The 26,638-nt window shown below is 36.3% G+C and overlaps 1 protein-coding gene across 2 annotated transcripts in view; it reads right to left on the reverse strand.

Annotated features, from left to right (window-relative positions):
• Window positions 1–26,638, reverse strand: part of SLC25A12 (solute carrier family 25 member 12) — a 97,369-nt gene that overhangs the window by 27,860 nt on the left and 42,871 nt on the right. For both annotated transcript variants that reach the window (XM_043487728.1, XM_043487726.1), the window contains exons 5-9: window positions 26,442–26,581; window positions 15,798–15,944; window positions 13,510–13,648; window positions 12,744–12,837; window positions 11,080–11,164 (exon numbers count right to left, since the gene is read on the reverse strand). In XM_043487728.1, coding sequence (XP_043343663.1) covers window positions 11,080–11,164; window positions 12,744–12,837; window positions 13,510–13,648; window positions 15,798–15,944; window positions 26,442–26,581 — 605 coding nt within the window. The remainder of the gene's footprint in view (window positions 1–11,079; window positions 11,165–12,743; window positions 12,838–13,509; window positions 13,649–15,797; window positions 15,945–26,441; window positions 26,582–26,638) is intronic.

Genomic DNA, 26,638 nt, shown 5'->3' on the forward strand with positions numbered 1-26,638 from the left:
GTCAAAGACGTCTTTTTGGGCTAACGTGAAAAACTTTAATAGCTGCTATATTTAGAGAGTTCAGAGCATTTGCCCCCTTACTTCTGGCTCTGAAGCTTAACCACTGAGGTTACCACTAGATAATTATAATACTTCTCACCTATGCTACCGAGCATCTGCTCTCCTATACCTACGTATTCCTCAATTCTGCCTATGCAAAGAGAACATCTGAAAGACTTAAAGATATCCTTGAGGTCTGGGGCTTGTAAATTTTTAAAAGGCTTCAAATCATCCTGCTGTATAGTTACGTTGAGAGCCACTGTCTTCATCATATTTGTAGTTCTAATACAAAATCTGTGTTGAAAATAAAGCAAATGGGAAAATCCTATTATGATTCAGAATGGTATTTCATTGGTATCCACAGCATTAATGACCTGAAATAATTTGTCTATATTAATGTGTCAGTCTTCTTTAATATTTTGATTATGAAAAATAGCGGCTACAAATGATAACAGTCTGAATGAAATATGGTTTTATCATAAGAAAACTTGAAAAATATCAACTTGAATGAGCTTTTAAAACACTAGCATAATAAAAAAGTTCAGTTACTCTCACTAGAATAATTTAATGGAAAGGGACTCCATGCCTAAAGTCTAAAGGAAAGAAAAAAGTAAGCTATTCTACTTTGCTTTCATTTGTACAATCTCTTCAAAGTTCAATGAAGCAAGCTAAAAATGACAAAACCAGATATTTATTAACAATCTGGGGGGCAGCCTATAGAAAGGTTTTGTGTTCTTGTTTTGCACCACAGTGAGCATTTCTTTTAACAAAAGCATCTGATATCTAAATACTAATATTTACTACCTGAATGTGATCTCTGTAGGCAGAGATCTTTAAAACCTCATTATGCTTGCCACAGTGTTGTGGTTCAATAAATTCCATAGTAAGAAGGAAAATCAGTAATGTTTGATGAAAAGTCAATATGAAACCCTTGGAAAATCTGGCAATTAGTCAAATATCATTACTTCAAATAAAATCACTATTGTATAAATGTCAACTGTCCCAATATACCAAATTTGCGTGCTTAGTCACTCAGTTGTGTCTGACTCTTTGTGACCCCATGGACTGTAGCTCATCAGGCTCCTCTGTCCATGGGGATTCTCCAGGCAAGAATACTGGAGTGGGTTGCCATGCCCTCATCCAGGGGCTCTTCCCAACCCAGGAATCAAACCCAGTCTCCCGCATTGCAGGTTGATTCTTTACCATCTGAGCCACCAGGGAAGCACATACAATTAGCTGAAAGTATACATCCATTACATCTAAAACGGAATTTAATATGTAGAAGAAACCATTATTTAAAAGGTGAGGGCTTCTCTGGTGCTCTAGGGGTTAAGAATCTGCCTGCTAATGCAGGGGACACAGTTTGATACCTGATGGGGAGGATCCCACGTGCCACAGGGCAGCTAAGTTCTTGAGCCACAACTACTGAGTCCTCACACATGCCTAGATTCTGTGCTCTGCAACTAGAGAAAGCCCAACAAAGAGTAGTTCCCTGCTCTTCACAACTGGAGAAAGCCCCAGCACAGCCAAAAATAAATCAATAAATAAATCTTAAATAAAATAAAAAGGTGAAAAATTGCACATAGGACATAATTATGATTTTGTAGGGGATATATTTATTTCCTAGTAAGTTAGCCCAAGCAACTACATAGCCATCCATTATGTTTGATTTATATGCTGTAATAAAAGTGAGCAATTAATCATTTAATACTGATATTTTATTTGAACTTTAAAAAGGGAAAGAGAATATTTTATTTTATTTTATTTTGGGAAAGAGAATATTTTAACAAAACCTTGTGCATAGTCTAATTTTGATTCATTCAGAGAACAGTAAAAAAAAATATGCCGTCCAAAAAGATAATTACTTTTTGTTTCATTTATTACTATAACAATACTATTAATTTTATTTAGAGATTTGCTGTCCCCCAAAAGATGAAAGCACTTTACCAAGGACTCAGGATTGGCGACCAAATGTAGCCCTCAAGTGGCCCAATGTTTTTCTTTCTTTCTTGTTTTTTATGGGAATAAAATTGCTTTACAATGTTGTGGTAGTTTCTGGGGATCCATGTTTTTCAATCTTCTAGAAATAAATTCCCCTGTGAGACCATCAGAAGGGTGCTTGCTCTCAGCAACTTCTACCCACAGTTGAGACCACACTGTACTAATTTGTCAGTCAGTCCACTATACATACACAGGTAAGATGGCCACACTGTGGACAGAACAGGTGACTTACCGAAGGTCTTACTGTGAAATGGGGAGTAAGCAGAGCGATGGCCTATGTCACCCCACTGTCTTCTCCATCATTCTTTAAGTCAACAGTCTCCAACAACTATTTCTGACTGAACACTCCTGCCAGATACTATATGATTTCATATGTAAGTTATATGTGCATATATATTTTATATGCATAAAATCTAAATAACATATTATTAAATTACATACAATATATATTCTAAACATACAAAAAATAGAAAATATACAAGAATGAGATGAAATTATACAAGAATGAGAGTGAAAAAGTTGGCTTAAAGTTCAACATTCAGAAAACTAAGATCATGGCATCTGGTCCCATTACTTCATGGCAAATAGATGGGGAAACAGTGGCTGACTTTATTTTTTTGGGCTCCAAAATCACTGCAGATGGAGACTGCAGCCATGAAATTAAAAGACACTTACTCCTTGGAAGGAAAGTTATGACCAACCTAGACAGCATATTAAAGAGCAGAGACATTACTTTGCCAACAAAGGTCCATCTAGTCAAGGCTATGGTTTTTCCAGTGGTCATGTATGGATGTGAGAGTTGGACTATAAAGAAAGCTGAGCGCCAAAGAATTGATGCTTTTGAACTGTGGTGTTGGAGAAGACTCTTGAGAGGCCCCTGGACTGCAAGAAGATCCAACCAGTCCATCCTAAAGGAGATCAATCCTGGGTGTTCACTGGAAGGACTGTTGTTGAGGCTGAAACTCCAATACTTTGGCCACCTGATGTGAAGAGCTGACTCACTGGAAAAGACCCTGATGCTGGGAAAGATTGAGGGCAGGAGGAGAAGGGGACGACAGAGGATGAGATGGTTGGATGGCATCATGACTCAATGGACATGAGTTTGGGTAAGCTTCAGGAGCTGGTAATAGACAAGGAGGCCTGGCATGCTGCGGTTCATGGGGTTGCAAAGAGTCAGACACGACTGAGCGATTCAACTGAACTGAAATGAAACAAAATAATTTAAATTTTATTTTGCATTTATTAATGCAAAACCCTTCTTGGTGTCACTTTAAAGTATTATATTAACTGAAAATGCTTCAGTCAGTTTTTCAAATATTGATTGAATATAATGAGGCTAACCAGTTAATTCAGATATGCTTTTTCAAGGACAATTCATTTGAAAACAAACATAATCTGTATCTGAGGCAAAGATGATGTTCAACATCAAATATTTTAAAGAAATTCAAGTTATGGCATTTTGGCTTAGATTTTAAAATCTTTCATAACCACTATAGCTGTTATACTACCTCTATAGCACATATGCTTTTAATTTCTAATCACACACACATGAAACTTTTCTGAAATTGGAGTTTCTCAATCACAAAACTGGGTGAAAATAAATCTCATTCTCATAGAATATGAATTATTTCCAATCATGACTCCTTTCAAAAGAATATGTTAAATTTAAAACTCACTGACTAAAACAGCTATGATCCCAAATAAGAATCAAGTAATAGGGAGGGGCAAGATAGGGGTGTAGGCCAAATGGTATCCTGATAAGTGGAACCTAAAATATGACAAAAAGGAACTATCTATGAAACAGACACACAGATATAGAGAACAGAACTGTGGTTGCCAAGTGGGCAGGGGAGGGAAGAATTGGGAGTTTGGGATTAGCAGATGCAAACTATTACATATAGGATGGATAAACAAAAAGGTCCTACTGTATAGCAGAAGGAATTATATTCAATATCTTGAACCGTAACAGAAAAGACTATGAAAAACAGTGAATGTATACGAGTATAACTGAGTCACTTTGCTATACAGTAGAAATTAAACACATTATAAATCAACTATACAATAAAATTTTTTTAAAAACTAAAACTAAAGGGGGAGTATGTGATTAAGAGACAAACTACTATGTATAAAATAAAGAAGCAAAAAGGATATATCATACAGGGAAATACAGTCATCATTTTGTAATAACTTTAAATGGAGTATAATCTATAAAAATACTGAACCACTGTTATATACCTGAAGTTAATGTAATGTTGTAAGTCAACTATACCTCAATTAAAGAAGGAATCAAGTAACCACTAATTCCCTCATTCATATAAAAGGTTTCTCCTGTGTTCAAATCATATATTTTCTTTACATGCTCGTCCTTTAAAGAACATTTTTAAGCCCTACAAAATCCTATGAACACTGTAGGATTATACTGTGATTTAATCCTTAACTAAAAACATCTTTAACTCTAAATACCCAAATGCCTTTTGAAAGAAATGTCATCTCCACCCTTATTAAATAGCATTTATTTTTTTAAAAAGCATACAATATACGGCTACTAAGGGTTTTTTTGTTTCTTTTTTTTAGGCTTAGCTATCATTTATGGTTCACTTATATTCAGGTATGTAAATTAATGTAATTAATGCTATGGATTTCACTTCATGAATATTCATAAGTACAATGCTACTGTAGCTGTCATCTCTATTAATGACTGTATACTGAATTTTTAGCATTTAGGCTGAAAGAAAATCTCAGCACTAAGAAGATCACCCACCGTGAACAAATGGGCCAAAGGAAAGAGGCACTCTTTTCCTTAAGGTTATGATTATGATCATGAAGGTGATATTTAACAAGATTAATTAAGTGTTTTTCAAAGCACAATAAGAGCTGAGAATCTTAAATGATTTTTAACCTGCTCTCTAAAAGCTATGTGGATGATAGAAAATAAGGAAATGGTTCAAGATCTCATTTGCAGAAGAGAAAGTTCTTTTACTCTGTTGTTAACCATAACTCATTCTATAAATGAGAATTAGATAAGGCAAGATCATGTCAGTTAACAAGTCAAGCACCCTGCCCAAACCAAGCTACTTCACGTAGTATGCCAACCCAATAAACAGAAGTGCCTCTTCCAAATAGGACACTATTGATGAACAGAAAAAAAAAGAAGGAAGGGCTAAAGTTTTTTATACTGAGCACGGGTTGGGGCGGGAGGGGAAGACTAGACTTTATACCAACTAAAATGCATGACTGTAATGGCAAAATGTGCTGTGCTAAATCACTTCAGTCCTTCTCTTTGCGATCCTATGGACTATATTATGCCCGCCAGGCTCCTCTGTCCATGGGCTTCTCCAGGCAAGAATACCGGCATGGGTTGCTATGCCCTCCTCCAGGGGATCTTTCCAACCCAGGGATCAAAACCACATTTCTTATGTCTCTTGCATTGGCAGGAGGGTTCTTTACCACTAGGGCAACCTGGGAAGCCCCCTAAAAGGTTAGGGAAAATAAAACAAAGTTCTTTTGTCTGCAAATCACATCTACAAATTTAACACACCTGAATTTGAGCTCACAAAACAAGATTATAATCCAAAGCTGTGACAGTCTATGAGATGGAAGAAAAAAAAATTATATATATACATACATATACACACACATATATATATACATGTGGTGGTATAATCACTAAGTCGTGTCTGACTCTTGCAATCCCATGGACTGTAACCTGCCAGACTCCTCTGTCCATGGGATTCCCAGGCAAGAATACTAGAATGGGTTGCCATTTCCTTCTCTCGGGGATCTGTCCCACTCAGGGATTGAACCGCTGTCTCCAACCCACGTCTCTTACACTGTAGGCAGATTTTTCACCACTGAGCCAGCAGGGAAGCCCATATTTGCATATATATTTCTCCCTAATGCTAAACAATATCTACTTCTTTCTGACTAAGAAGTGAGGTTAAATTGTGTTAAAAACTGTAATAAGTCTTTAATTCTAATACTTTAAATGAGGTAAATGGTTAATAAATAGACAAATCTAGTATAGAAAGTCAATCTCTTCTTTTCTGAGAACAGACTTCAATTTATGGTAATATTATCACAGATGACAGGTGTTAAAAGTTCAAAAAAAAAAAGAGGCATCAGTAACTGAATTATAATGCTTCTATTTACTCAGCAGCTACTCAAAGTTTTAAAGAAGGTCTATTAGAATGAAAAATACACACTCTTATGTCTAAGAAACGCTATACATGAAACAGAGGGAAAAATCATTCTAAGAATGTTCTGACAGAACCCAAGCCATCTTACATTCCAAAAGTTTCTTGTGCGAGTGGGCTGCAGCTTAAATATAATTTCCCATAGGAACAATACTTTGAAAAAGTATGTATATTCCCAAGCAGGTCCAATCGTAGATAAAATTTACCCCACATAGTTGAAAAAGTAATTATGTGATATACAGTAAAGAAAAAATAAAGAAGTTGTCTACCTATTCTCATATTGGACTAGAATCGGTCTTTAATCTCCAAAGCACTTCATGGTCCAAAAATGTCACATTCTCTTCTCTCTCCAACCCACCTTCTTTTATTTAACTCATTTTAATCAAACGAAAATTTCCATTTTTCTCATTGGTCATCTCTATACCACAACATATCTACCCATTCTACTACTGATAACACATTGCAAATAATGTTGCTACACACATTGTTTCATGTTCCTTTTAATCAACATACTTATTCCTGTGAGGGACTACACCCAGGAGAGGAACTGTCAGGTCACAGGTCTCTTCAACTGTAGCTGATACACCCAAATAATTTTCAAAGTTGAGATGCCAGCAGTATACGACAGTTCTCATTCCTCCTCCTCCTAAACAACACTTGTCATTGTCAGATGTAATTCTGGCCAATCTGGATAGTATAAAATGGCATCTAATTGTAGTTTTAATATGTATTTTTTTCTGTTTACTAATGATTCGGAATTTTCTTTCCCCTCTTTCTTTCTTCACTCCCTGCTTCCTTCCCCCATTTGGATATCCTCTTTCTCTTCTGTGTAGCCTGTCTTCTCACCCTTTCAGTGATATGTTTTAATGAACAAAGGTTCTTAAATTTAATGAAGTTTGACTTTTTTTTTTTATGACAAGTATTTTATGCCCTGTTTGTAAAAATCTCTATATTTATCATTTGATTATGAATATAATCTCCTATGTTATCTTCTCTAAGCTTTTATTTTTCAAGTTTAGAACACCCCAGGAGGAATAGATTTTGGGGTATGCTGTGGGGTCGGAATTTTTTTGTATATGATATCCATCAATCAAAATTTTTTAAAAAATATAGAATTTCAGCCAGCCCAAAAATTTAAAAAGTGAAACATTTCAGGCCATAAAGGAGAAGACACAAGATATAATTCTTCCTCACTTGCCAGTCATCTAAGGAAAGTAGATGAGGGTGAATGAAGGAGTTGTGTCATATCTATATGTGCGTTTGACTTGGAGTTTGCTCAGATAGCCTTCTCATATTTAACCACCACCACCACAATAATAGCAGTTAACATGTATTGCATACTTAGTAGGTGTACGTGCATGATCTCATGTAATTCTTACAATAATTCTGTGAGATGGATACTACGCTCTCTACTTAATAAATGATGAGACTGACACAGGAAAGATGTTACCTAATCGGTGCCCAAGTTCTTAAACTCTGCCTCTCTCATAACTTTTATTTCTAAGCTTGGAGATCCTCCATCATGCACACGTGTTTTCTTAACTTTCACAGGTTGAGATAACACAATATGCCATTCTTCCTATTTTTTGTCTAGTTTCAAGAAAATTCCTATAGGGGAATACTCTACATACAAAATGTAAATAATTATGTACTCCTAGTTTGATAACATAGGAAAAATTACAAGAGAATCAAAAGTGTCTTCTGGAAGTAACATGGACATAGTTATGGTTAGCACTACTGTGATTTTGTGGTCTAGAGAAGTTTTAAAAACAAGTCACTAAAATTGCAGTCTATATGGCTACCTTAGAATGCTTCATATTAATAAGTTTAAAATAATTTAACTAAGAAAAGCTTTTTCTAGACTGAAAACTGCAGAAAGTGTATTACTTTGTTTGCTGTAAGAACTTAGGCATATTTTTATATTATTCTACTTAGGTCCTAGCCTATATTCCTTATAAAGCCTTTAATGTTACAAGGAAAAAGGGAGATACATTAAAATTTTTGAAAAAGAAAACAATCCATTGCTTCACATACTTTTTACAGGATGCAGGAACTTGAAGGATTCTTAGAAAGATCTACAGGTACTCATTTTACTAAATGAGAAACCGAGGTCCATAGAAACTTATACCAGGTCCCAAAGACAGTAAAGATCAGATTTTACAATGGCTGTAACTAGGGATATTAATTTGAATCCCTCTTAAATAATATTCATATATCTGTTTCCATGAAATTCTAAAAATTATTTATGACTTGAGTTTTATTTTTTCCACGTGTTGTTTTTACAATTATTTACAGGAAAAAAAAAAGATTTTAAATCTTCATTTTTATTTCTTTATTCCAAACTCTCAGCAATGTGTGTGTGTTCAATCGTTCAGTCATGTCCAACTCTGTGCAAGCCCATGGACTGCAGCCTTCTAGTTCCTTTGTCCATGGAATTTTCCAGGCAATAATACTGGAGTGGGGTACCATTTCCTCCTCCAGGGGATTTTTCCGACCCAAGGACCAAACCCACATCTCTTACATCTCCTGCATTGGCAAGTGGATTCTTCACCTGTGCCACCTGGGAAGCCCAACCCCTCAGTAATAAGACTACCCAATCTAACTGATATGTGAAAGGAAAAATAAACAATACAGGCTCTGAGCTTCCTCCTTTGGGACCAATATAAGTATACCCATGATGTCCACCTGGTCTCTGGAGACTGCAGGTCCCCATGCCATTCTACCAGTTAGGGAAAAGGAAGAGAAGGCACTCTACCACCACCCTGGATGGCAGTCAGAAACACAGTGAGAGATAATGGTGGTCTCTATCACTGCCCATTTTCTAAGTAACTGACAAGAGCTTTGGGCATCAGTACTGCCACTGAAGGCAGGCAAATCATCTTCTAATCTGTCTTCAAGAAAATTTCCAACAGTAGCAGAATTACAACACCTTCCTAAGGAATCAGAACTATGAGCAATGCAGACTTAGGGCACCAAAGATTACAAAAGCAACCTTCACTGATGGCCTCCAGCAAAATAGCTAGGGGCGAGAAAAGCCAGTAAAATAAGAAGAGCGCCAGAAAGGTTGAAAAAGGAGGAAATGAGTTGGGTTTTTTAATTCATTACACTGTTTTTAATAAGCTAAATGAGATATTCCCCAGTTAACAATTATTAAGGACACCCCAAGGAAAGCTTTATTCATAGACATGTAACACTAAAAAAAAAAAACAAAAAAAAACTCCTTTTGAAGTGAAATTTTTCAAACTTCAAGAAAAAAATGCTTATTTATAAAATGTGTACTATAAAAGATAAAATTATATTCAGTAAGAACTCTTTAAATATTTTAACACATCTCCAAATTTTAAATAATTTTATTAAATTTTACTATAAATCAATGAATCGGAATAAATCCACCTATTTTTTTTTAAAGGATCTGAGAACTTATAACAAAAATGAACTTTGAAGGCAGCAAATAAGAGTTTTTTACTACTAAAGAGGCTAAATCTCAGTGGGTTACTGATATATTTTAATTTACAGGAAGCTTTACTACACCCCAAGCAAAGTATTAACATAAAATGTAGATATAAAAGCAATTAGTTTCCATTTTCAATTTACTTACCTGACTATAGCACTATTATAAAAACTTTTAACTAAAATCCCATTTTGTAAATTTCTTAGCAACCTTTAAATAAGATCTTATAATACCTATGAAGTTCCTGATTATTACACAGAGTAAAACTGAAAATTCTAATTTGTTTCAGAGGCAGAATCATCATTCCATGGAGCTCAAACAGAAGAAAGTTTTGCTACTAAAACTTCCCACAGTGAACCACACTCAGATACCTTGATCTTTTGCTAGCACATCTGGCTACTCACCAACGTGGTAGCAGCAAGATAGACATGGGCCTTTTCCATGGTACGCCAATGTAGCTTTTCTCTCTCTCTCTCTTCTCCCTCGACTCCTGTCTTCTTCCCCCAACATCTCCCCTCACCCTCCCAACGTCTCCTAGCCTCACAGTGTATCACAGTCTTCTAAAGAATCATGAGGGACACAGGTCTCATGTCTGTTAGACAAGGACTAGCCCTCCTATAACCTTCATCCCCACCCCGAAAACTATGTGACCACCACTGCAACTGAGGCTTCTTCCAAATACCTCAAAAATAGGGTTTCAGTTTAAAACAAGATTTTTTAAAAATCTGCTCAATTCTACTCTTCAAGGTAGTATCATGGAGTTTATTTTCCTACTAAGAGAGTATTTTTGAAACCAGAAATAAGGCTGCATTAACTTTACAGGACTCAGAAGTTATTGTTTTTATCACTCTTGACATAAACAAAAACTAGTATTATCAAAAATGTAATAATAATCAAGGTTTTCTTTCTGGTTCATTATTTACATAGTTTTCCTGTGTTATTGTTGTAATCTATAAGACACTACAGTGAAAGATTCTCAGTCAAAGATTCATTTCAGTAGAGGAATGTCTTGTATTTTAAAAACCCTATAAATACCAGTTTGATAATACAAAGTGAACTTCACACTAATCTTTAAATGTCACTAGACAAATGAAAGGAAAAGACTGCTACTCTGGGGGAGGGAAGCCAAGCCCATATATGTCTACACTTTTATCCTCCTCATCTTAAAAAGCTAAAAGAAAAAAAAAAAAAACAAAACACAAACATAAATCTAGCTGCCCCATAAGAATACTCAATAAGGGTGAGGGTAACAGTTCTATAAAGGTCATCTTTGAGTTAAGTAAAGTCTTTCTGTAAATCATGTCTTCATTTCCATAGATTCAGAAAGTTCAGGCTGTCATGTCCATACTACTTTAGCATTTTTGAAGATGATTCTGTTTATGAGATGCCTCCTACCTGTCTCTGAAGTTCTGCCAGGTTGTAAGGTAAGGCTCCTTCAGCCAGTGGGGCTATTCTCTCAATATCTGCCAAAGTCAAGCGTCTTCAGGCAAAAATATGGGAAAGAAAGAACTGTTAGACACCGACAGACATCTCATACTAAGATCACCTTTCTTCAGAAAGAAAAGGGTGAAAAAGAACTATGGTTTAAAAGTAGTATTTCCCTATTCACACAGATCATTTTAGTAAGATGGAAAAAAAAAACTCCAGACTTTGCTTGCCACACAAAAAGCAAAAGACTAAAGAAATAATAGAGAGTACACAAATTTAATGACTCTCAAGATAGATTAAAAAAAGTAAAGAAATAATTCTTTCTCAGAAGTATAAACACTGTTCAGTTCATACACATTGAATATATTTCTTTAGCATACATCTTTAATGCTTAAATGCAAAGTATCTTGAGAAGGATAAACACAAAAGTGATAGATACTGGTTGCTTTTAAGGGTAGAAGGGAGAAGGGGTGGATGGGAGATGTTTTTACAGTGGGCTCTTTTAAACTCTGAGTTTTGAACTGACTGAATGAACTACTGTTTTAAAATAAGTGTATTCCATGAACCAGGCAGTAGGTCACTTCAGATCCAATTTTGAGAAGCACTCTTTGCAAGCTTTTATTATCATGAAGGATGTTCAATACCTTTACTACAAATGAAAATTCTAGATGGATGAGGTATGGCCTGATATTTCATGTCAATCATCAAAGACTGGCTGGTTTATTCAGTATCAACTCCAGCTTGACAATTTATTATGTAACATGAAGGCAATAAATTATCTATGTACACTCAACTTCTACTAGTCTTCAGTTCTAGGGTTAAGACCTATTTTTCAGATATGCCTACACTTACATAACTGCTAAAGCTGACTAAGAAAATCTGATCACTTAGTAGATCATGAGTCCCCTATCCCAAGGTCTTACTGGATACCCACAGACAAAGCTTTTTCATCTGGATTTGTGTAAGACTTCACAAATGAAATACTCTCTATGTGCTTTGGGTTTTTTCAATCTATAAAAGAGACATAAAACATCTAAGCTTAATTATGATGAGAACCATGATAATAATGTCACAGGCATATTTCAAGAAAATGATACCCTCCAACACAAAATGGTATATACTATTTAGGAAAATGCCCACTCACAATGAATCAAAAAAGGTTGTAAGATTCCTGAACATGTACTTCAATTTATTTTATAAATTTAGGCAAATAGCCGCAAATCTCTAAAAATTTCTAACCACCTCTACAGAGTCCAGATTAAATCAATTTTTCTGTCCCTCACTTCTCATTTCACTCTCCCTCTCCTATATCATTCTTCCTTCCCCATTTCCCTCTCTCACACTCTTCAACAACCCTTACTCCCTTCTTTACTGCTCTCTCTCCATTTCTTCCCTTCCTTTCTCTTCCCCTCCCCTTCTTGCTTTCCCTTTCCCTTCCTCCATTTCCCCCTAACTTCAGTCTGTCTTCACCTGTCTCATCCTCCTCCCCTGTTCCTCATATCTGCCTGTGTCTTTTTCTTGAAATTTATATACTGAGCAAACTATTGTTTAAATGAACTAAAAGAATACCACTGCTTCACATTAAATTAACTGTCCTAAAAATTATCATGAGGAATTATTGGAATAGTTACCCTGTAGCATTATATAAGTCTGAAAGCTGGTACAGGATGTCAATTTCTAGTGGGGTGACTTGTCCATAGCGTATGGCACTCTGGGCAAATTCCTCTGGAAGAAAAAGAAAATACTTTAAAATCTTCAAAGACTCTTAACATATAAAAAACTTGTACCTTAACTATTATCTGAAAGCTAAAAGCATTTTGGTATTATTTTTAAAATCTAAAACTGAATTTCAATATCTAAGTTCAGCTACATAGAAATAACTACAAAAATATGAAAACTGGCAAAAGATAAAATGTTAAGATGATGAAACAGTAAAGCAGGTAAAGTAATTTCAGAGGTAAAACAATCTCTTTAGATTCCTCTAACCTCATCTTGTTTATTTGCTTTGGTCTCCAGAGCTACAAGATAAAAGAACTGGCTCTTTTCCAGTCACTTAAAACATCCCACTACAATTCAGCAAAAGGAGTAGTCCTGCCCATCTTTCTGTGGCCACTCCTTCCTCATACAAAGAAGCCGTTGCCACTGACCTGTTTGACAGACTGGGCCAAAGTTCTTTTTAAAAACTGTCAAAGCCACTTTTCCACTCCTGACCTCAGCATCCCATTAAATCCAACTGGATTTTTGGAGACCATGATGGTCCAAGTGAAATATACACACATTGGTAACATACTTTCTAGATGTGGCTTCACAGTAGGAAACCCAGATCAACCTCTCGCCCTAGGTAAAGAAAAGTGAAAATGCTGAGATTCAAATCAATATGTATTTTAAAAATCTTACCCTTTGTGACTTCAACATCTTTCCTTGTGCCAGCTAGAGTGCTATATATCTTACGAACAAGCTCCATGTTATTCAGTAAGGAGTTAAATGCATTGAAGTATGAGAAGCTAACCTGGTGTGAGATACTTCCTCCGGCTGCCTAGGAAATGACAACACAGAAAGTTAAACAAACAACAACAAAAACACATTTATGGACACTGAACTTTCTCAGAGAAGAACCAAAGGTGTCTTCATTACTAAAATGATAAACAACCAGTCGATAAACACAAGAAGGTATCATGCTGAAACACTCTCAGTGCATTTCAAGCCCTCAGGAAAGTCTATGTAATTTAGGTGTTAAGGAAGAAAAGCAACATCTGGAAGTTGGACTTCATGGTTCATCTACCTATAAGGTCAAAAACAACAAATATAATTATCACAGATCAAAACCAATGATTATTTAAACAGGATTTCCAAGACCTTCAACTATGAAACTCCTGCTATTTCTGGATAATCCAAACCTCAACATACAATATAAGAAACATTTTTTAAACTTGCTTTTTTTTCATACCCATATACAAAAACCAGTGGTAACTTTAAATTTTAAGACTATTTCACTTTATCAACTTTACTAATCTTTTCTTTTTTAAGCCCCTTGTTATAATTAACATATAGAATGGTCTGTACTGAGCTCTGGATCTCTATGACAAAATGTAAAACTACCAAAAAACTCCAAAAAGATGTAGAGAAAATCTAGGGAGGATTTACTTGCTGTAAATTCGTCTTTAGTGGAATAGTGCTAAAGAGGCTCTCTCATGCCTGGGGAGGAATGGGGACAATACAACCTACCCTACTCTGCAGGGTAGGAAGTAACTTCTCCCTCTATCCAACAGTTGGACATAAACTCAAAAGAGAATATTTTTCATAGCTTGCAAACGTTTAATTTCTAAGCCGAGTCAGAGGAATCCAGATGATTAAAAACATTCTCTATTAAAAACTCAAATACTTATGGAAATAACAGTGTGACAACCTTAATCATAAAGATCTATATTAAGGACAGCATAGGTAATGATGGGCATATGTTCCCACCCCCATCCCTCACACACAAGCCTTAACCCAAATATATGATACTTGTATTAGCCTGAATTTGGATACCAGTGACCCAAAAAGCCAGATTCAAATTATTTAACATGTTCCTCCAGAAACTGAGATGGCATTTGGTAAACTGAGGCTATAACAGGTCTATCTAACTCAACTGGAAAAGATTAAAGGGGTCCCCTCACCCCAAGATACTGAGTCCTTCTCTCTAGGATTTTCTTTTCTTCTCTCCTCTCTCTCTCCCTTACTTTCTTTTCTTCCTCCTTTCATGTTTTTGGCTAGGGTATGAGGTGAGGGTAGGGGAGTGGGAGATGGGTGTCAAGGAGGTGAAATGTGTAGGAGAAAGTGACATGCTCCATGTTCAAATTCACTGAAGAAAAAGAACAGAAGTTGATCCTTATACCCTGGTCTAAATCAGGGATAATGATCTTCAGCTGAGACAACAAAAGCGCTCATTGGCTTCCCTCCATTTAAAACAAGCAGCAATCCAAAACTTACACATAAGTACAATACAGGAACAAGAAAACTGGTAAGTGAGGACAGTTTCACCATTCTTTGTGAGGAAGTGGATGACATCAGTTTGCTATTGGCCCAGATGCTTACTTTACAGAGTTTAGCAGTTTAGAGAACAAAAAACTGTCTGGTCCATGCAGACTGAATGCACAGGTGAAGGGGCAGAGGGAGGAGTGAGCCACAGAGGCTGACGCCCACGTATTTCCTCCATACCTTCTGCCACAGCCATGGTTATTAAAACAGTGTAGAGGTCAGTGATGATGCCTCTAGCAAACAGCACCCTGCAGGCAACAAAGGAAGGAGCCATCCTTATAGCAAGGCTTTGGGAGCCTGGTGGGATGGAAAGAGGCCAAAGGTGAAGGCAGTAGTGTCTGTGAGAAGTACTGCCCTCGGGAAAAAGTAATTGCACACCCTTGTCTACATACTCCCCTGTTTTCTTTAGGTGGACTCTGTAAATGGAAATAAACAATTTGGAAATATATGAGAGCAAGATTGTGGTGCTGATCTGGGGGGAAACTATTCACTATCACCACCACCCCCACACACACATACCTCCCTTACACACATCTGATTACCTCCTACCAACCAAGAGTAAAGTTACAACAGATGAGAGGCAGACACACCGAGGGACGCAAGCCAGGACAAGGGTTTCAAAGGTTTAAGGAAACAGAAAGTTGAAGTCATTGCTTTTCACTTACTGAGACTAAGTTCTCCTCCACGAAAGGAGTAAGCATGTGAGACCGGATGGTAACCATGATGTCACTGAAATCCAGACCAGAAATCAGGCCACTTTTGCTTTTGTCTTTGAGAGCAAAGGCTTGCCTTGCATGTTCCAACTGTAGTTCCTGGAGGGAGAAGTCAGAAACAGGGCCTGAGGCTGACTGAAGCATACCCCAAATATGTGTTTTAGAAAAGCATGGACATCCTTCCTCTACATGCATTTACTTTAAAAATGAATAATACACATCTCTGAATGTACAGCAAAATTCTTCATTTCTTTTCAAAAAGCACATTTTCCTGAAAATATACTTCTTACATGTTATTCCTCAGGAAGAAAAGTGACTCACAGAATGTCAATAAAAAGGGAGGGGAAAAAAAAAACACCTTTGTTTACTTGAAAAGTTTTCATTACTGAAAACAGAGTATCTTTTTAGTGCTTTAAGTTCTGCTTTGAAAATATGTAGTAACTCTCCTGCCTGAAGAAGTTATTGTCGGAAGACCCAGAGGAATCGGGTGGAGAGGGAGGTGGGAGGGGGGATCGGGATAGGGAATACGTGTAAATCTATGGCTGATTCATATCAATGTATGACAAAACCCACTGAAATGCTGTGAAGTAATTAGCCTCCAACTAATAAAAAAAAAAAAAAAAAAAAGTTATTGTCATCCCAGAGCACTTTCTAGATTACAAGTGGCTTTCCGTATCCGAGGGTTTCATGTCCTTAGATTCAACCAACCACAGCTCAAATTCTAATATGAAAGTTATGAATAACAAACTGCAAAAACACTGTTCATCTATCACTCTATGTGGCTTCCACAAACTGTAGAACAATCCAGAAGATCTAGGAACTTTTCAACTATTGGGCAGCCAAACTTTGTAGTAGGTGACATCAATTAAAAAAAAAAAAAAAGTGGGCTTCCCTGGTGGTCCAGTGGTTAACAATCCACCTGCCAAAATCAGGGTATGCAGGTTTGATACCTGATCTGGGAAGATCCCATATCCTGTGGGGCAACTAAGCCCGTGTGCCATAACTACTGAGCCCACACACCCCAGATACCATGCTCTCCAACAAGAGATACCATGCTCTCCAACAAGAGAAGCCCCTGCTCGTCGCAACTAGAGAAAGCCCCTGCGCAGCCAAAATAATTAATAAAATAAATTTTTAAAGTGCAAGTAATACCCTAAGGGGAAGATCCCCTGGAGAAGGAAATGGCAACCCACTCCAGTATTCTTGCCTGGAGAATGCAATGGACGGAGGAGCCTGGTGGGCTACAGTCCACGGGGTCTCAGAGTCGGATACGACTGAGTGACTTCACTTTCACAATACCCTAAGGACTACTTACAAGTCAAAATTAGAGCATTTCTTTCCTAGGACATGTGACATAATCCAAATAAATCTGTTATCACAACATCATAATAGTGCTATTAGATGCCATTTTTACACTATATGCAACTCTGGAAATAATGAAAGTGAGTCAGCTGTGTCCGACTCTTCAACCCCATGGACTGTAGCGCTTCAGGTCCCCTGTCCATGGAATTCTCCAGGCAAGAATACTAGAGTGGGTCGCCAGTTCCTTTTCCAGGGTATCTTCTCTATGGATTTCAGTCTGAGCCACCAGGGAAGGCCTTGGAAACAATATTCCTATCTAAATATATAAATATTATTCACAGAATATATATTAAACATTGCAATTAGCATTATCATTCATTTATAAAAGCCTACAAATCAATGTTGCTTTACCCTTTTCTGACATTTAAAATAGTTTTTGATAGAAGTTTCGCCATTTTACTAATTATATTTTTTTTGTATCTCAACAGTGGTTGAAAGACATTAAAATTGGTTTCACTCGTAATTCATTAAACTGTAAATTTGTTTTATATTTGTATAAAACACACATATAAATATGTCCATAGTTGTATGATATTTAACAATAAAACAAATTTTTAAGTATTTTCTTAGCAGGTTGATAAGCTAGAGACAAGTCTATCAATAATCTTAACTTTTAAAAAATTTAATAATACCATCACACATATTTGGATTTTCTTGAAAAGACCAACAGAAGTAGAGAAACTAAAAATCAACTGGTAAAGATATATGAAAGATAGAGTACAAAATAAACAACAAGCATGATTTAACAAGGACTTCCAGGTGGCACTAGTGGCAAAAAAAAATCCACCAGCCAATCCTGGAGACAAGAGATGCGGGTTTGATCCCCAGGTCAGGACAATCCCCTGAAGCAGGAAATGGCAACCCACTACAGTATTCTTGCCTGGAAAATTCCATGGACAGAGGAGCCTGGCAGGTTATAGTCCATGGGGCTGTAGACAGCCGGGCACAACTGAGCGACTAAGCACACGCATGATTTGACAAAGTAGTTTTCTTTTCCACCCCTTCTACTTTTAAAATTCCAACTTATTAAAGTATAATTGACAAATCAAATTGTAGTATATTTAAAATGTGTACAACGTTATGATTTGATACATGTATACATTGTGCAAGGATTCCCACCATTAAGTTAATTAACACATCCATCACTTCACATACTTTTTTTTTTTGACAAGAACACTTAAGTTCTACTCTTAGCAAATTTCAATTATACAACACAGTATTATCATCACCATGTTATACATTAGATCTTCAGATTTTATTCATCTTATAATAAAATTTATGCCCTTTTTCCAGCCTCTTCTTATTTCTCCTACCCCCTCCAATCATAATCATTATTTTACTGTTTCTACACATACAATGTTTTATTTTTTAAGTGATACCAGGAAGTATTTGTCTTTCTGTGTCTAGCTTATGTCACTTAGTAGAATGCCCTCCAAGTTCATCCATGCAGTTGCAAATGACAGGATTTCCTTTTCTGTTGTTGTTGAATAGTATTCCCTTGCATAAATGTGGAATGGTGTGTGTGTGTGTGTGTGTGTGTGTGTCTGTCTGTCTGTGTGTGTGTGTGTGTGTGTGTGTGTGTGTGTGTGTACACATACACATGCCACATTTTCTTTAACCATTCCTTTGTCAATGGACACTTGTTTCTATACCTTGGCTACTATGATAATGCTGCAATAAACAAGAATACAGTCTATTTGAGATGAGGATTTTGTTTCCTTTGGATACATACTCAGAAGTAGGATTGCTGGATCACAGAAGCTCCTTTAACTTCTTGAGAAGTTTTCCCGTATTGTTTTCCATGGTGGCTGTACCAGTTTACTTTCCCATCAACAGTGTACACAGGTTCCCTTTCCTCCACATCCTTGACAATATTTGTCGTCTCTGGTCTTTTTAACAACAGACAACGCAGTAAGTGTGAGGTGGTATTTCACTGTGGTTTTGATTCACACTTCCCTGATTAGCAATGCTGAGCAAGTTTTCATGTATCGGTTGGCGATCTGTATGTCCTCTTTGGAAAAACGTTTATTCTGGCCCCTTGTCCATTTTGCAATTGCATTTGAGGGTGTTCGCTTTGTTCTGCTACTGAGCTGAATGAGTTCCTTGCATTTTTTGGATATGAATCCTTTATCAGATATATAGTTTGAAAATATTTTCTCCCATTCCATAGCTTAACTTTTCATTTTGCTGTTGGTTTTCTTTGCTGTGCCGCTTTTCAGTTTGAGGCAGTCCTACTTGTTTATTTTCCCTTTTGTTGCCTTTGCTTGTGGTGTCAAATTCAAAAAAATCATTGCCAAGATGGATGTCAAGGAGCTTACTCTCTCTGTTTTCTTCTAGGGGGTTAAAGTTTCAGGTCTTACATTCAAGTTTTTAATCCATTTTGAGTTGGCTTTTGTGTATGGTTTAAGATAGGAATCCCGTTTCCCCAACACCATTTATTAAAGAGACTACCCTTTCTCCATATATACATGGGTTTATTTCTGGGCTCTTTATTCTGCTCCATTGATCCATGGGTCTGTTTCATGACAATATCATACTGTTTTGAATGCTATCCCTTCACAACATAGTTTGAATTCAGGAAGTGTCATCCCTGCAGCTTTGTTCTTTCTCAAGATAGATTTGGATATTTGGGTTTTGTTTTTCTGTGTGTGTGTAGTTCCATACAAATTTGAGGATTGTTTTTTTCCATTTCTGTGAAAAACGCTGCTGGAATTTTGACAGGGATTGCACTGGATCCATAAATCTTTTTTTGAGTACTATGGATATTTTAACAATATTAATTTCTCAATCCATAAACACAAAATCTTTTCACTTATGTCTTCAATTTCTTTCATCAACATCTTATAGTTTCCAGATCTTTCACTTAGTTAAATTTATTCCGGTTTCCTTCTTTTTCATATTATTATGAAACTATCTTCTTAATTTACCTTTTCAACAGTTTGTTGCTGGTATACAGAAATGTTACTCAGTTTTGTATACTAATTTTATGTCTGACAATTTTCCTGAAATTATTTATTAGTTCCAACAGTATTTTGTGTACACATAAAATCTTCAGGGTAGTCTACATATATTACGTCCTCTGCAAGCAAGGACAACTTTAATTTCTCCTTTCTAACTTGGATGCCTTTTATTTCTTTTCCTTGTCTAATTGCTCTGGTTAGGACTTCCATTCCCTTGTTTTTAATTTAAAGTTTTTTAAAATTTATTGCTGGCTACACTGGGTCTTCATCGCCATGCACGGGCTTTCTCTAGTTGCAGGGAGTGGGAGAGCGACCCTCTGGTTGCGTCTCTGGGCTTCTCACTGTGGCGGCTTCTCTCGTCATGGAGCACGGCTCTAGGGCATGTCGCTTTCAGCAGTTGTGGGCTTAGCTGCCTGGTGGCAGGTGGAATCTTCCTGGACCAAGAATCATGTCCATGTCCCCAAACCCATGCCCCCTGCACTGGTAAGCAGATTCTTTACCACTGGATCACCAGGGAAGTCCTTCCATTACCTTTTGAATAAGAGTGATAATAATGGACATCCTTGACTTGTTCCTGATTTTAGAAGAAAAGCTTTCAGCTTTTAACTACTGAGTGTGACGTTAGCTGTAGACTTGTCATCTACGGCCTTTATTATGTCAGTATATTCCATCTACATCTAATTTGAGTTTTTATCATGAAAGGATCTTGAATTTTGTCAAATGCTTTTTCTCCATCTATACTGAAATGATCGTGATTTTTATCCTTCATTTTGTTAATATGGTCTATCATATTTAACGATTAGCATATCTTGAACCATCCTTACATCTCAGGAGTAAGTTCCACTTGATTATGATCCTTTTAGTCTACTACTGAATTCAGTTTGTTAATATTTTGTTGAGAATATGTCCATCAATCTTTATCAGGGATACTGACCTGTTCTTTTCTTTTCCTATAGTGCCCTTGTCTGGCTTTGCTATTAGGGTAATATTGATCTTGTACAATGAATTTGGAAGAAGTGCACTCTCTGCTTTTTGGAAGAGTTTGAGAAGGACTGGTATTAATTCTTCTTAAAATGTTTGGCAGTATTCATCAGTGAAGCCAAAATCACTGCAGATTGTGACTGCAGCCACGGAATTAAAAGACGATTGCTCCTTGGGAGAAAAACTATGACAAACCTAGACAGTATATTAAAAAGCAGAGACAACAGTTTGCCAACAAAGGACCCTATAGTCAAAGCTATGGTTTTTCCAGTAGGCATGTACAAATGTGAGAGTTGGGCCATAAGGAAGGTTAAGCACCAAAGAATTAATGATTTCCTCTAGTGGTGCTAGAGGAGACTCTTGAGGGTCCCTTGGACAGCAAGGAGATCAAATCAGTCAACCCTAAAGGAGATCAGCCCTGAACATTCACTGGAAGGACTGATGCTAAAGCTGAAGCTCCAATATTTGGCCACCTGATGTGAAGGGCCAGTTCACTGGAAAAGACTATGATTCTGGGAAAGATTGAGGGCAGGAGGAGAAGGTGGCAACAGAGGATGAGATGGTTGGATGGCATCATCAACTCAGTGGACATGAATTTGGGCAAACTCCGGGAGAGGGTGGAGGACAGAGAAGCCTGGTGTGTTGCAGTCCACGGGGTCACCAAGAGTCGAACACAATTGAGCAACTGGACAACAACAGTGAAGCCGTCTGGTCCTGGACTTTTCTCTATTGAGAGGTTTTTATTTACTAATTCAATCTCCTTGCTAGTAACTGGTCTGTTTAGATTTTCCATTTCTTCATGAAATGGAAGTAGGTTGTATGTTTCTAGGAATTTATCCATTTCTCCTAGGTTATCATTTGTTGGTGTATAACTGTCTATAGTAGCTTCTTATGATCTTTATAGTTGTAATCAGTCTCCTCTTTCTGATTTTGAGTCTTCTTTTTTTCTTAGTGTAGCTAAATGTTTGTCAATTTTACTTGTTTAAAAAACCCATTCTTGGTTTCATTGATCTTTCCTATTTTCTTTCTAGTCTCTATTTCATTTATTTCGGCTTTGATCTTTGTTAATTCCTTTTGACTTTGAGCTTATTCTCTTTTCAGTTCCTTGAAGTACAAAGGAGACTGAGATTTTTATTTTTTTGTAATGTAGGTGTTTATCACTATAACCTTCCCTCTTAGAACTGCTTTTGCTAAGCACCAAAGAATGAATGCTTTGGTATGCTGTGCTTCCATTTTCATTTGTCTCAAGATATTTTTTTACTTTTCTTCTGATTCTGTCTATGAACCATTATTTAGGAGCATGTTGTTTAATCTCCAATTTGTAAATTTTTTCCTCTTCTACTTTAGTCCTTCTCCCTAACCCACTTCATATTTTTATCACCTCAGTTCCAACCACATCATCCTTCAAATGGAGCAGGCATTTAAAATCTCTATTTCAGCCTTAAAATATGGTTGAGAGCATTCCCCAAGGAAAGGATATTCCTGAGCAACATCAGAAGCAGACACACATCTACTCCATCTTATATAGGCTTTCTCTTCCGCACTCCTGCTTATTTTCCTCCCGATTTATGCCTTTGTTATATCTTTGTCTTCTCCATGCATGCATCTTAACCTCTCAGAAATATCCAGTGGCAACCATGGGCATGATTAAGCCTTATTAATAACACTTAGTACTGAAGAAAATGTGCACCTTTATGTTAAAGACAAAGCAGAATCCGCACTGCAAGACTAACGTTAGAAGAATAGATTTTCTATTTTCTATCAGGTCAACAGTTGAAGGACTCTTTTGTATCTTTTAAAGATGTATGTATCTGAAGTATCACATATGCAACTATAGATTAAATGGAATTGCCTTCCAAATTCTCGAGTAGGGAACAGAGTGGAAAGTATAGGTAAAAAAATAAATAAATAACTGGTCAATATATAATTGTTGAAGCTGGTTGATGGGTACATGGGTTGTTTTTTTTTTTTTAATATAGACATCTTTCAAAATAAAAAGTTAAAAAATTTAAATTAAGGCCTTCAAAAAGAAGCAACTAAAGGAATAAAGTTCTGCACATAAGCTCTCCATTTATGCAGTATAATCAAAACATTGGGTAGAATAGACAATGTGAGCACCCTAATGGAAAAAAAATATTCTGGACTTATAAAAGATAAAATAAAGATATTCTAAAGAGATAAAAATATTCTAATAAATAAAAGAAAATAAATCTGCTTCCAGATTGAAAGGGCAGGAAAAGGAACTGAGGAAAAGAGTAAATAAAGGAAGTTATACTAAAGCTAAAGATCTTGTGTTCTTAGAAATGCATCTCATCTAACTATGAGATAAAATAGCAGAGCTTCAGAAATACCGTGGCTTTGAATGAGACTGAACTCATACATTTAGCTCTGTCTTTCAAAATTCTATTCCTCACCAAAAATCCCAGTAAAGAATGAGAAACAGACACTCAAAGACAAAGAGAACCAAAAAAGAAGACAGCAACTACATTTTTAAGGTTAGAGTGCAAAGAGGCAAATGATAACTGGCTTAGAAGGCCCAAGAAAACTAGAAAAGCAAAAAAAGCAATCCAATGTACGTAACAGAATCTGCTAAAGTCTCATGAATTGGCAGTACCAGTACCCCTAGAGTGATGGTGAAGGTAGCAATGAGAACAGGAAGCTTAGATGGAAGTTTGTTTATAAAGCAGTTAGTTGCCTGCCATACTCCACCAGAGCCGGGCCTCTGGCCTGTTCCCAACCCTGGCAGACAGCTAGGTGAGTTTTAACAGAGGATCTCCGGACTAAGAGAGACAAGGCACAGATGAAAGGAGGAAAATAAACGAGAGTCCACTTCCACTGGAGGAGGAAAGGGCAACCCACTCCAGTATTCTTATCTGGAAAATTCATGAACAGAGGAGTTTGGCAGGCTACAGTCTATAAGGTTGCAAAAAGTCGGACATGACTGAGCACACATACCACCTCCATACGGAATACTGAGACCTGTAACCCTCTTGCCTTACTCAGCAACCAAAATATCAAAAGCCAGGTCTAATACTTCAGATGGGAAGCCAAATGATTATTCTGATTCCCCTATCCAAAAGACCTGAACTAGAGGGTCCCCAATAAGACCACCCACCCAGAGAACTTTACAGTAAGGTACATGAACCCAAAGCTCCCAATAAGCCTCAATCCTAATTTTAATATGAGCAGAGGACCCCGAATCATTAGACTTGGAAGAAGAGCTACTAACAGGAAAAAAGGAGATCCAAACAAAAAGAAATAAAGTAACTTGAAGGAAAAAGGCAGATTGCAAGAAGAAAATTTAAAAACAAAACACCTGTCTATAATATTTTTGGAGAAGTGAGAGAAAATAGCACATTCATGAAAGAAGAACAATATAGTATTTTAAAAGGAATATTAGGAAACCAAAAAGAACTCCTGAAAATTAGAAATATAATGAAAACAACTTAATAGAAGATTCAGGAGAGAAAAGAGAACTAAAGGATCATACAGTTATTATATTTACTAGTTCAAGGCAAGAAAAAAAATAGAAGAATATTTTCAAGAATTGAAGTACACAAGCTTTCAAATTAAAAGAGCCCCTGAATGTCCAACACAATGAATAAAAATAAACTCACATCAAGGTACAACACATCATGAAATTTCAAAACACTGAAAACAAAAAAATCTTAAAACCCTCTAGAGTGGGATAAAAAAAAATGTCAAAAGAGAACCAAAAAAGAATGGTAATTAACTGCTCAGTGGCAACACTGGATGTTAGGGGGGAAAAAAGAGGGATTTACTTTCAAATTAGGTGGAAAATAAATTCCTACTGAAATTCTATACCCGGCCAAACTAAATGTAATGATAGAGCAGAGGTTTTCAGATGTAAAAAGTCTCACAAAAGAATTATTTTACTTTCCTTAGGAAGCCCTTGTAGTAAGTATTCTACCAAAAAGAAGGGAAAAAAATCATAGCAAATGAAGAGATGAAATCCAGCAAATGGAAGGTTCAACATAACAGAAAGGCAAAGGGACTCCCCAGTATGAAGGTGAAGGGAGATCACAAGCTGATAGCTATGTAATAAGTACAAAATCAGGTATCAGAAAGTTCCAGAAAAGTGGTGCAGGGGCTGTGGAAAACTGTCTGGTAGTTCCTCAAAAAGTTAAAACTATCAAGTGATCCAATAATCCCACACCTTAGAGATACACTCAAAAGATTCGAAAACAGGTATTCAAACAAATACATGTACACCAATGTTCACAACGGCACTATTCATAACAGCCAAAAGGCGAGAACCCAAGTAAGTGCCCATCAACTAATGGATAGACAAGATATGATAAACCCATACAATGGAATATTATTCAGCCACAAAAAGAATGAAGTATGAAGTACTAATATATGCTACACACAGGTAATCCTTGAAAACACTATGCTAAGATAAAGGCAGACACAAGAATTCACATTGTATAATTCCATTTATATGAAATATCCAGAATAAGTAACTCCATAGAGACAGAAAGTAAACTGGTGGCTTCACTAGCTGAGGAGAGGCAAGAATGGAGTGTGACTGCTTCTTTGGTATAGGGTTTTCTTTTGGGGTAATGAAAAGGTTTTGGAATCAGAGCTGGTTAATGTACTAAATGCCACTAAATTATGCACTTTCACATGGCTAATTTAATGTTAAGTGAATTTTACCTCAAATTTTTTTTAAAAAGAAAGCTCCTGGATTGCTCCAAGAGAATAAAACTGATCAAACACTTATTCTGTTTTAAACATATTAAAAATGAGAGTTTAATAACTGAGGCAGAGTCTGAGAATGAATTAGCATTAACACACAGAAAATGAACCAATAAAAATTAGAGTCTCTAAGAAAAGTAATCATTTTAGTCATGCACAGTGTTTACAAAATTGTGGTGATTCAAATATGATAATCTAAGCAGAATCATGACACGATTATATGGAGGGTGGAAATAGAAAATGTCTGAGAGGGAAAGGTGAAAAGAGCTAGTTGCTAATCTTCAATGGTTCAAATTAAATTTAAAAAATATCTAAGAGTGAAAAATTAAAAATTGAAATATCAGCACTTCAAAATATTTAAATAATGTTTATTATTTAAAGCTATGAAAGTAAACACTGAAGGAAAGAAATAACTGTAAGAATTTAAATAAGTTGCCTCTGGGAGTGGGAAATGAAAAATGAGGTTAAAATTCCACAGAGAATTGCTATTTTTTTTGTAATAAACCTAATAAAACTAAAAGGAAAGGATATGGAATGTTATATATTTACACTGGTTATGAAAAACTAAGCTCACCTGAAGAAACTGTGTGAATTCTGTGTAGTTAAGGTGCTTCTTCCGATTATGCCCAAAGTGTAGCCGGATAAATTCACAGTCCCAATTAAAAGGGATATGATGATGAATAGTAGTCTGTCCAAAAATTTCTTTGACATTTTCTTGAAAAGGAAAATAAAAATAAATAAATTATATCTGGAATAAGTAGTTTAGTCCAC

Source organism: Cervus canadensis, chromosome 15, assembly GCF_019320065.1.
Source record: "Cervus canadensis isolate Bull #8, Minnesota chromosome 15, ASM1932006v1, whole genome shotgun sequence".
In the NCBI taxonomy this organism is placed as follows: domain Eukaryota; kingdom Metazoa; phylum Chordata; class Mammalia; order Artiodactyla; family Cervidae; genus Cervus; species Cervus canadensis.